Source organism: Erythranthe guttata, chromosome 8 (genome assembly GCF_056151865.1).
Source record: "Erythranthe guttata isolate IM_541 chromosome 8, IM_541, whole genome shotgun sequence".
NCBI lineage: Eukaryota > Viridiplantae > Streptophyta > Magnoliopsida > Lamiales > Phrymaceae > Erythranthe > Erythranthe guttata.
In genome coordinates, this window is record NC_142540.1 from 4,349,883 (window position 1) to 4,362,092 (window position 12,210).

Below are 12,210 nucleotides of genomic sequence, written 5' to 3' on the forward strand. Positions count from 1 at the left end.
TTCCAATTTCTTTTTATTTTGATCATTGGATTGTGTTTCTTTATCACCTTTGATTTCACTTTCACTACAATACCTACATATCTTTGTTGGTTCAGACTTAAGTGATTCTACATTATTAGTTGATTTTTTTTATTATATAAATAGTATGTCTCATATGTTGATTTTTATCTCTCATTCATGTATAAAACAAACGAAATACACATTGATCTTGAGATGATGCTATATAATATAGTATTATTTGCAAAGTGGTTTACTTTGATATATAATAGACCAAATATTATATGATATATACCGATATATTCACACTATAAAATTAATGACATATTTCTTTCTATTTTAATATTGATTATTTGATATTGTATTGCTATTACTACCAATTTTTTAAATGGAGTAATTAGGGGTGAAAGTCGGATGGATCAGATCGAAATTAGCCTCTTTTGGAAAATTTCCAAACAAATCTGGAAGTACAAAATCAATTCCAATTCCAATTCCAAAATTTTCAGAATCTAAAAATTCATTCCAATTCCAAAAGGACCGGAAATTTTGGAAAAAAATCGGATATCACATAAGCTTTAAAATTTCAAAACGTAGCCGAATTTTTTTAAAATGTTCATAATTTTTCGAAAATAAGAACATCCACGTCGATAAAAGTAGATCTAATAACTACTAAATTTCAGTTAAAAAAAATAAATAAAAATAAATATTGCATAACATACAATAAAACTTCTAACAACAATTCATTATGTCAAAATCCTAAAACAAAACTTATTGGTGTATTTTTCAGAAAATAAGTATTATATAATATATACTATTTATAGGTGTATTTTTCGAAAAAAAATCGGAATTTTTCATAATTAATTTCGGAATTAAATCGGATCGGAAATCGGAAATTCCAAATTTATTTTATATAATTCCAATTTCAATCCAAAAAAATCAAAAAAATTCGGAAATCGGAATTTCGGAAGTCGTTATGAAAAAAGTTGTTCCAAAATCGAAACTTTTCGGATCGGAACCGGCGAAAATTGGAAAATCCGTTCCAATTTGCACCCCTAGGAGTAATGATTTGTTGATAACTTCAAAAATTTAGGTGGGTTCTTCGTTTTTTTATTTCTTAAAATTCGTCAAAAACTTTCAATAGTTATTATTGTGCAATTTTATTGTCTATATCCTTGATTTGTTTATTTTAGTTGTCATTATTGTGCGATTTTGGGCAGCTATTTTCTGGGGTTATATGAGTATAACTTTAAGAGGGAATTGAAAAAAAACTCACGACAATGAGTTTTTAATTAGAAGAAGGAATTAACCAATTTTAACCCATAACCGTATTATGACCCATACTTAAACTTAATTTTGACTAATATTGCTAGGAATTACAGTAATATTACTGTATCAATGTTAACATTACTGTCTTCACTTTAAATAATATTAATATTATTGTCTCAAAAAGTAATATTGTTGTTAACACAGAAATATTATTATTATTGTTGTTGTTGTTGTTGTTGTTCTTATTATTATTATTATTATTATTATTATTATTATTGTTATTATTATTATTATTATTATTATTATTATTATTATTATTATTATTATTATTATTATTATTATTATTATTATTATTATTATTATTATTATTATTATTATTATTATTATTATTATTATTATTATTATTATTATTATTATTATTATTATTATTATTATTATTATTATTATTATTATTATTATTATTATTATTATTATTATTATTATTATTATTATTATTATTATTATTATTATTATTATTATTATTATTATTATTATTATTATTATTATTATTATTATTATTATTATTATTATTATTATTATTATTATTATTATTATTATTATTATTATTATTATTATTATTATTATTATTATTATTATTATTATTATTATTATTATTATTATTATTATTATTATTATTATTATTATTATTATTATTATTATTATTATTATTATTATTATTATTATTATTATTATTATTATTATTATTATTATTATTATTATTATTATTATTATTATTATTATTATTATTATTATTATTATTATTATTATTATTATTATTATTATTATTGTTATTATTATTGTTATTATTATTATTATTATTATTATTATTATTATTATTATTATTATTATTATTATTATTATTATTATTATTATTATTATTATTATTATTATTATTATTATTATTATTATTATTATTATTATTATTATTATTATTATTATTATTATTATTATTATTATGAGAATTAGTATTGGTATTGGTATTCATATTAGTATCGGTCTTGGTATCGGCATTGGCATCGGCATCGGCATTAGCATTAGTATCAGTATCATTATCAAGTATCATTATTAGTATTAGTATTAATATTAGTATTAGTATTAGTATTAGTATTAGTATTAGTGGTATTGATATTAGTATCGGTCTTGGTATCGGCATTGGCATCGGCATCGGCATTAGCATTAGTATCAGTATCATTATCAAGTATCATTATCAAGTATCATTATTAGTATTAGTATTAATATTAGTATTAGTATTAGTATTAGTATTAGTATTAGTATTAATATTACTATCACAATTAGTATTAGTATTACTATTAGTATAATTCCTATATATTTATCTTTTTTATCAAATAAGCGACATTGAAATTGATGTGGGTAGAAATAGCATTAGCAATAGAATTACGATCAGGATTAAGATTACTATTACCATTAGTATTAACGCATTAACATTAGTATTAATGCAGTAGCATTAGCATATTAGTATTAGTATCAGTATCAGTATCAATATCAGTCTCAATATCAATATCAGTATAAATATCAATATTAATATTAGTATTATTATTATTATTATTATTAATATCAGTTTTAGTATCAATATCAGTATAAATGTCAATATCTATATTAGTATTAGTATTAGTATTAGTATTATCATAATTTCTATATGTTTATCTTTTTTATCAAATAAGCGACATTGCTTTACACAAACGAATGAAATTGATGTGAGTAGAAATAGCATTAGTATTAGAATTAAAATCAGGATTAAGATTACTATTAACATTAGTATTAACGCATTAACAATAGTATTCACGCATTAGCATTAGCATATTAGTATCCATATCAATATTAGTCTCAGTATCAGTATCCGTATCAGTATCTGTATTAGTATTAGTAACACTATCAATATGGGTATCAGTATTCGTATTAGTATCACAAGCATGTATTAATATTAGTATTAGTATTAATATTAGTATTAGTATTAATGTTAGTGTTAGTGTTAGTGTTAGTGTTAGTGTTAGTGTTAGTGTTAGTGTTAGTGTTAGTGTTAGTATTATTATTATTCTTAGTGTTAGTATTAGCTTTAGTATAAGTATTAGTATTAGTATTAGTATTAGTATTAGTATTAGTATTAGTATTAGTATTAGTATTTGTATTAGTATTTGTATTAGTATTATTATTAGTATTAGTATTAGTATTAGTATTAGTATTAGTATTAGTTTTAATATTGGTATTGGTATTGGTATTGGTATTGGTATTGGTATTAGTATTGGTATCGGTATAGGTATTGGTATTGGTATTGGTATTAGTATTATTGGTGTATTAGTTTATACATTAAATATTCGTATCAGAATTGGCGTATTATTATTAATGTGAGTGTTGATATTAATATTAGTATTAGACTATTAGTATTAAACATCGTATAATATTATGATTAGTATTAATATTTGTATTATTAGTGTTGGTTTTAGTATTATTAGTATCGGTATTAGTATTGGTATTAGTATTATCAATGCGTGTTTTAGTATTAATAGTAGTAGTTGTTGTTAGTGTAATATTAGTGTTAATATTAGGGTGGCATAGGTAATTGTACACCGCAATGTCCAGAGTTAAAATTAGATTTGAGATAAATATATTTATCAACTCAGAATCGGGCGATATAACTAAAATTACGAGCAATATTGTGGCACACTTTATTTTCAGCGAATATGAAGGTAAATCACAAACAAATGTATATTTTGATTCAATAAAACATTTTTGTTTTGGTATTATTTACATGTATGTCCACTGTTCAAAATTTTCGTTTGTTTTATTTTATCCAAAATATTTAAAAAAAAAAACAGTGATTCCGTGCATCGCACGGGTGAATTACTAGTACTTCTTTAAAATTCTAAACAATCAAATAAAAATAATCACAATTGGTAAACTTTGGGTTTAAAATTCTAAACAATCAAATAAAAATAATCACAATTAGTAAACTTTGGGTTTTTTAATCTAAACAATTGCTAAACTTTGGGTACGCAAGTGTGGAGTGGATAATTGATAAGGCAAAATAATCAAATAGCCTCATCCAAGTGTGGTTTTTCAAAAACAATTATAGATATATATAAAATAAAATAAATATTTGAGTGACATTTTTGGCTTCCCCTCAGGATCGACTCTGCATCTAACCCACGTTATTTGAACTCTCAACAACGAGGGAATCGTCTATTATGGTTTGTTCTTTCTTTTTTATTGATTTTTTTAATTTGTGCAATCCATTCTTAATGTATAGTTATTATATTTTCCTTTCATTTTTTTAATTTCTGCAAAAGGAAAATAAAAGATTATCTTAGATGGTGGCTCTTTATAGTTTTAGCAAGCACCATGTGACTTTACAAATGAAATAATCCTCATATTTATACTATGTATCCGCGTTTCAAATGGATGATAGTGATTGAATTAATACTATGATTGAGAGTGCCTTTCTAACAATTCATAAATGTATAAATGTTTTACATACATTCTAAAATGCGAGAACAATAGAATTATATTAGGAAGTCAATAGAAATAACAACAATATGCAACACTTTCCTATAAAGTGTATTTGTAACACGTATCTCCTAATGTAACATTTATGTAGCATCTAATTTTCCGGAAAGTTAGATGCTACACCTAGTTATTTACACCGGGTAGATTTGAATCGTAAATTTGATTGAATAACTATCCAATCAGCTCATATACACATGGGTGTATATGTAATTATGTATAAATTTACGATTCAAATCCACCCAATATAAATAATCAGGTATAACATCTAATTTTATGTCCATAACCATAAAATAGAAGTACTTCCCAAACACCAGCTAAGAGAGTCCACAGTTCCATATCATATGACACATGCTAACAAAGGTTTCCACATTTTCTGCCGATTTTCAACTTGTAAGAAACCTCATCCAAAAATAAATAAATAAAAAAGGCGTTGATAAAAATAAAATAGTGGTAGAAAGAAGAAAGAAAAAAAACTTCCTTCCTAAATTAGAGGTGTGTGTCTAAAGAACAAGACTCGTAGAGAAAATAAAAGATCCTAGTTTGTTGGTCTTGGTGGGGTCGTCCTCTTTTGTAAGATGCCATAATCAAATTAAACAAAAAACATCATCTTTATTAATTATCTTACATTTGGGGACCCTTCAATCTTCTTCATTCAGGTATCTTTAATTTGCACTATTAATTTTTATCATGCAAATGTAGGATTGTTAATCAATCATGCATCTTTTTGGGAATGATACTATAACATTATCTAGGGGCTGCGGATTGTTGTGAAGAGCATTTTTGTGGAGTTTCCGGTCGCCGGAAATTCGATTACAAATGGCTTCATCCCCCGAAACTTCTCCGGGAGGTGAAAACGGGGATTCTCCACCACCACCGCCGCCGCCGGATTCCGAGTCGCCTCCAGATTCTCCGCCGGCGTCTCCTCCTCCAGAGTCATCGCCCCCTAGCCCACCAGCCGAATCTTCGCCTCCGCCACCCGCCGCCGAATCGCCGCCAACCAAAAACGACCCTCCGTCACCCCCTCCCCCGGACACGACAACCCCCGAACAATCCCCTCCGCCGCCTGACAATCCGGTCTCGCCCTCCCCGCCGACAAACTCGCGCCCACCGCCGTCCTCGACCCCGAATCTAGGCCCCCCTGAGGCACCGCCTGTGTTCACCCCGCCGTCGACTGGCGGCGGCGGCTCGCAATCGCCTCCTTCCCCTGCTATACCGCGTTTACCTCCACGCTCGCCGTCGACCGATTCCTCGGCAGGGCCTAGTAATTCTTCGTCGTCAGGTTCAAATGCGTATTCAGACATAGCTATTATTGCCGGAATTCTCGGGGCCGGAGTATTTTTCGTCGCCCTCGTCTTTATCTCTCTAATGTGTACGCGGAAGAGGAAGAAACAAGAGTATTACGGTGAGAAAGGACTCCGTCCACCAGGTTTGCATGCATGCAACTCTTTCTTTTCTTTTTTATAAAGGGATCGTTAATTAATTTGCATCAAAATTTCTACTAGTGAAATACATGCAAGCACAAAGAAGATTGCTCTGTTATTTTCAGGTGATGAAAAATACCACAAGGGCCCTAATCCCAACGGCAAGCTTCCCCCACCACCCGGCGGCACTATCGGAACCCCCGCCCACAACGGCTGGGGCGGGGGCGGGGGCGCCACTCCATCCCCACAGCACATGGCCACCACGGAGTTTGTCTCCGGGCAGCACCCTCCGCAGGGGGGCAACGTGGGCGGCTACGGGTCCAAGAGCCCGTTCACCTACGATGAGCTGGCGGCGGCAACCTCGGGATTCTCTCAGGCCAACCTGTTGGGGCAAGGCGGCTTCGGGTTGGTGCACAAGGGGATCTTGCCCAACGGGAGGGAGGTGGCGGTTAAGAGTCTGAAATCCGGCAGCGGCCAAGGGCAGAGGGAGTTCCAGGCGGAGGTGGAGATCATTAGCCGCGTGCATCACCGCCACCTCGTGTCCCTCGTTGGGTACTGCATAGCTGGCGAACAGAAAATGCTCGTCTACGAGTTCGTTGCTAATAAGACGTTGGAATTTCACCTTCATGGTAAACACAACTCTCTCGATCTTTACGAATAAATCTTTAGCGTGTTCTAATAAATCGAGTACGTAATATTGTATGATCGATTGCAGGAAAAGGGCAGCCGGTTATGGATTGGGCATCGAGGCTTCGTATTGCGGTGGGATCGGCCAAGGGACTTGCTTATCTACATGAAGATTGTAAATATTAATTGCATCTATTATAGATATTAATTGTTTTCAAATTTCACACTATGCAAAAATCATTTTCTTTTGTATTCTGTGATTTTAGGCCACCCTCGGATTATCCATCGCGACATCAAAGCGGCGAACATTCTTCTCGACATGAACTTCGAAGCCATGGTATATAATTAATTATGTTTTGACTGCCGTCATTAATTAGTCACGTATGTGAGCTCGTGTTTAACAAAGTAACTAACTAAAATCGTACTAAAATTTGTAATTTCTTCGATCAGGTTGCTGATTTCGGATTAGCTAAGCTCACTTCCGACAACTACACTCATGTCTCGACACGTGTCATGGGAACTTTCGGGTATTTTTCATATCGAGACTTAATTTTTACACAAAAAGAAAGGTACATTAATTTGCTTATATCGGTCTTTGGATATATATTATAGGTATTTGGCTCCCGAGTATGCAGCTAGCGGAAAATTAACAGAAAAATCCGATGTTTTCTCATTCGGGGTGATGCTTTTGGAACTGATTACCGGTCGACGACCCGTGGATTTGACGAACAAAACCATGGAAGATAGCTTAGTAGATTGGGTTCGTTTGCTAAGCTCGTTTTATTTGAATTTTTCTTATAATTATTTTGGAAATTTATCTGATAATTATTTTTTCGTGACGAACAACAGGCTAGGCCACTATTGACTCAAGCTTTGGAAAACGGCAATTACGCCGAATTGGTGGACCCACGACTCGAAGGTAACTACGTTCCCCATGAGATAGCTCGTATGATCGCCTGTGCTGCTGCCAGCATTCGTCATTCGGCAAGAAGGCGTCCACGGATGAGCCAGGTAATTAGAACAATCGTTATGTATCTTTTAGCAGTCGCATGTTCCTTTTTTTGAGTGAAGAAAACATACGATTAAAAGTAGAAGTTGGTGATTTTGAGTAAAATTAAAAGTAATTGTTTATTTCTAAAATTTGGAGAGTCTGCAAGATAAGTCGTTAAGGTGGTACTTGCAAAAGCTTTTAGAAATAGATTATGAGCTTTTTTTCCGCTCATAATCTATTTTTAGATGTTTGCAAAATCAGTTTTTGCTTTTGTTTTTCTTAAAAAATAAGTTGATTTAAGCTATTTATCTAAAAGCAGCCCTATATATGTTTTGTCTTTTCTATTTAAATTGCATATTTGTAAACGCCCTCAACTTTAAAAATAAGCACTTAATGTCAACTTATCTCGCAATTACAAACTTCTACTTTTGAATAACCTTTAGCAGCAAACACCACCTAAAAATTAAAATTTAAGCAAGTATTTATAAGTTGATATGTTTGCAAAATAAACTTTTAAGTTGCAGATTATCATAGTAAATTTTCTTAAATGCCCTTAAAATCTGGATTGAGATGTAAATAATAAGGACGTAAATGTCCAATGTAACGTGTGATATGTTTGTTCAGATTGTACGAGCTTTGGACGGAGATTCGTCACTAGAGGACTTGAACGAAGGGGTGAAGCCAGGCCAAAGCCAAGCCTACAACCCCGCGAACACGAACCGAGACATTTACGACACGGGTGCATATAACGCCGACCTAATGAAGTTCAGACAGATGGTGATGTCAACTCAGGAAGTCAATAGCACCGAGTATGGGGCCACAACTAGCGAATACGGGCTCAATCCATCCGTATCGAGCGGTGACTCGACAGAGGACACAAGAAATAGCCCTCACAACCAAAAACGATAAGCAAATTTACATGATCACAATATTTGATATCAATCTATCTTGATGAGATATAATAATAAATACTAATATAATTATTTTTGTCATGATTTATTTTATACTCGTAGCCGCAACATTTCGGGAAGGACGGATAATTTTAGGTGAATTTGGATTTGGTTTAATTTTATTTTTGTGTAGTTTAATTTTGTGGAGTTATTTGGTAGTACAAAATTGGAGATGTTGCGTATAATTTTGAAAGAAATGAATTCGTGTCTTGATTTATTTAGAGTAAGAGGGTCGATTGACCCGAGTTCGAATTTATTTTTACCTCTCATAAAATAACCATGAAGCACAATATTACTGGTAGTTTTTACATTTGATTTACTAACAAATACACATAAATATACGGATGCGTTGAAAAAAATACGATTCTATAAAATTCGCGAGCATAGCAATATTGGTGAAATTCGCCGAATGTAACATAACAACCCATGTAAGATATTCGACATTAAGTGATGAAAGTGTTGCACGTGCCACAAACGAAGCTTTAAGTGGGTAAGTGTTATAGAAAAATATTTTGAAGGATGTAAATGTTACACATGCTATAATCCAGGGTACAAATTGTATTTTTGAAGAGTGTTAGATGCTAATTAATAATTTAATACATAAACGTCCACTTAAATATATTAATTTTCAGAAGGGGTAATCACAAAAAAGCCCATGACAAGAGCACTTACTTAAAAGAGGGACATCCAACTTTTTTGTCTTTCAAATAAATCCACCCCATTCAAACTTATTTGCAAATAAGGAAAATTCCTTTATATATACCAAAATTACCCCCAATTCATTGAAATCCAATTCAACTCCAATTTCATGATTTACACCCCAATTTAGCCCAATTTCATCTATTAACCAATTTTAACCCTAATTTCCATTTTGACCCCAATTTTAACCCTAATTCTTATCAATTCCACCCATTATGCTCTAACTTCTTAAATATTACACATTGACCCCGGATTTAAACAAATATATCACATTAACCCCCAATTTTTTTTTTCAAAAAATAATTTTTTTTTCTGAAATATTTTTCCGGCCAGATTCCGGCGTTGACTTTTTTTTTTTTTTTTTTTATAATTTTGTTTTTTCTTAAAAAAAATATTTTAATTAATTTTACTGTCTTGGCTGCTAAATTACTGTCTCCGGCAGCTATTTAACTGTCGGAGACAGTAATTTAACTGTTAATTGACTGTTTTTTTTTTTTCTTCAAAAATATTTTAATTAATATTACTGTATTCGTTGCTAAATTACTGTCTCCAACAGTTATTTAACTGTCGGAGACAGTAATTTAACTGTTAATTGACTTTTTTTTTTCCTTACAAAAAAAATTATTTTAATTAATATTACTGTCTTGGATGTTATAATTTAACTGTCTTAGACAATAATATTAATAATATTACTGTTCGGAAAAATAATATTCATAATATATATTACTGTCCCAAACAGTAATATTACTGTCAGAGACAGTAATTTAGTAGTGAAGACAGTAATATTAATTAAAATATTTTTTTTCTAAGAAAAAACAATTCAAAAAAAAAAAAAAAAGTCAACGCCGGAGACCGGCGGTCAACGGTGGTTGACCGGCCGGAAAAAAATTCAGGAAAAAAAAATTTCAAAAAAAAAAAGAGTCAACGCCGGAGACCGGCTGTCTCCGGCGATCAACGCCGGAATCTGGCCGGAAAAAAAACATTTCAGAAAAAAAAAATTATTTTCTGAAAAAAAAAAGTTTTGGGGGTTAATGTGATATATTTGTTTAAATCCGGGGTCAATGTGTAATATTAAGGAAGTTACAACATAATGGGTGGAATTGTTAAGAATTATATTATTGAGGGTATTTTAGACTAAAGACATGGGGATGGGCTTAATTGAGAGACTGTTTTTTTTGTAGACTAAAATGCATTTAAGTCCTATGTGATGGGCCTTTTTGCCATTTGCCCTTTTCAGAAAGAATGCAAATTAATTAGCGACTATTTCACAAACATCCCCATTGAATTTTGATTTTATTATAAGTCTATTTTACTAATTGGTATTTGACATAAGTCTATTTGATTCAAATTACCCTAAATGTCCCTGTTCTACTCTCTCTTCAAAATAACTCCTCACAAATCTCACGTTATTTCAGGTTTTTTTCTTATTCTTTTTTTTCCCAGAATTTTTTTTATTTCAACTTTAAAACAAAATATTACATTTATTTTATTTTAGTTTTTCTTATTTAGTTTTTTATTTTTTCCAGCAAGTTTTAAAAATATGGTTTTTAATGCCCAATTTTTTTTTAGTTTTTTTTAATCCTTTTCACCAGGGTTACGAAAATTAAAATTAACTATATACTCATCGGAAACTACTACAAATTTTTTGAAAACCACTGTAAAATTCACCGTAAAATTAACGTAATCCACTTTAGTATTAATATAATCCACAACAAACTTATCGAAATCCATTAAAAACATACGTAATCCACTACTAACACAGCTGAAAAAATAACAAACAAAAAAAAAAGTAAATTCAATATTCGAAAATCCACTATTTGAAACGTAAACGACTACTATATTCACGAAAAAGTGCAGGACCAGTACACCACCACCAATAAGGCCGGTGAGGATCACTAAATCAATCTGCATAAGAAAAAAATAATTAGCTAATGAAAACCAATTTCCAAAATCAAACATTGGTGTTACACCATCGTTGGTGGGAACAAAAATTCGGGAAGCTTTCATTCCAACCTACTAATATTGCATAAATCTGTTGAAACAAAAAATGAATGAGGGGACAACAATGAAAACCACTCTATATAAACATGGAAACCACTCTATATAAATTGTTATATAAACATGAAAACCACTCTATATACTTATCGAAATTCATTATAAATTTATCGAAAACCACTCTGTATACTTATCGAAATCCACTATAAATCTATCGAAAATCCACTGTGAATTTAACCAAGTCCACTATACAATACAAGAGAACAACAATAACAAACATATAAGATTTATGTTTTACTTTTTCAAAATTAATCCCAAGTTCAACGAAAAGTTGTCGATGTATTCATAGTGCACAAGCAGCCTGAGCCTTCTGTACGAAGTGACGAAAACGAATTATACTCAGAATTGAAGAATATAATTCTAAGTTTCATATGAACATTCCCAATTATTGAAGAAAAAAAATTATTCAATTAAAAGTTGAAAGGCTAAAAAAATAACTATTAAAAAAATGAACAAGAAAGAATCAAAATTTTCAATTTTTTCATATTACCCGTATATCTCGTCAACCCACCGCAAAACATCGCCGCCTCTTTCTCTGCCGACTGGGAAGGTGGAGATCACCGCGCTAGAGGATGAAGGAGTCGCGGGGCTGACGCGGTGGATGACGAGGAGGCTGACAGATGCAGTCCATCAAAACAATGAA

General features: G+C 31.0%; 1 protein-coding gene across 2 annotated transcripts; it reads left to right on the top strand.

The window, feature by feature from the left end:
* Positions 1 to 5,270: 5,270 nt before the first annotated feature.
* Positions 5,271 to 9,034, top strand: LOC105954922 (proline-rich receptor-like protein kinase PERK15). Of its 2 annotated transcripts, none has more exons than XM_088821726.1 (9): positions 5,271 to 5,480; positions 5,577 to 6,250; positions 6,371 to 6,874; positions 6,961 to 7,047; positions 7,139 to 7,209; positions 7,323 to 7,399; positions 7,485 to 7,632; positions 7,722 to 7,883; positions 8,488 to 9,034. In XM_088821726.1, the coding sequence occupies exons 2-9, from the start codon at positions 5,641 to 5,643 to the stop codon at positions 8,770 to 8,772; spliced, it is 1,944 nt and encodes a 647-aa protein (XP_088677852.1). In that variant the 5' UTR covers positions 5,271 to 5,480; positions 5,577 to 5,640; the 3' UTR covers positions 8,773 to 9,034. The 2 variants fall into 2 exon arrangements, with proteins under 2 accessions (XP_088677852.1, XP_088677853.1); XM_088821727.1 differs by having other exon boundaries at positions 5,277 to 5,480; positions 5,577 to 6,226.
* Positions 9,035 to 12,210: the final 3,176 nt, after the last annotated feature.

Excerpts from the sequence above, each read along its gene's own strand:
- LOC105954922 (XM_088821726.1), top strand. The coding sequence starts at position 5,641 with ATGGCTTCATCCCCCGAAACTTCTCCGGGAGGTGAAAACGGGGATTCT. Across the intron at positions 7,210-7,322 it reads ACATGAACTTCGAAGCCATG|GTTGCTGATTTCGGATTAGC; the intron begins GTATATAATTAA and ends TTCTTCGATCAG. Across the intron at positions 7,633-7,721 it reads AAGATAGCTTAGTAGATTGG|GCTAGGCCACTATTGACTCA; the intron begins GTTCGTTTGCTA and ends GACGAACAACAG.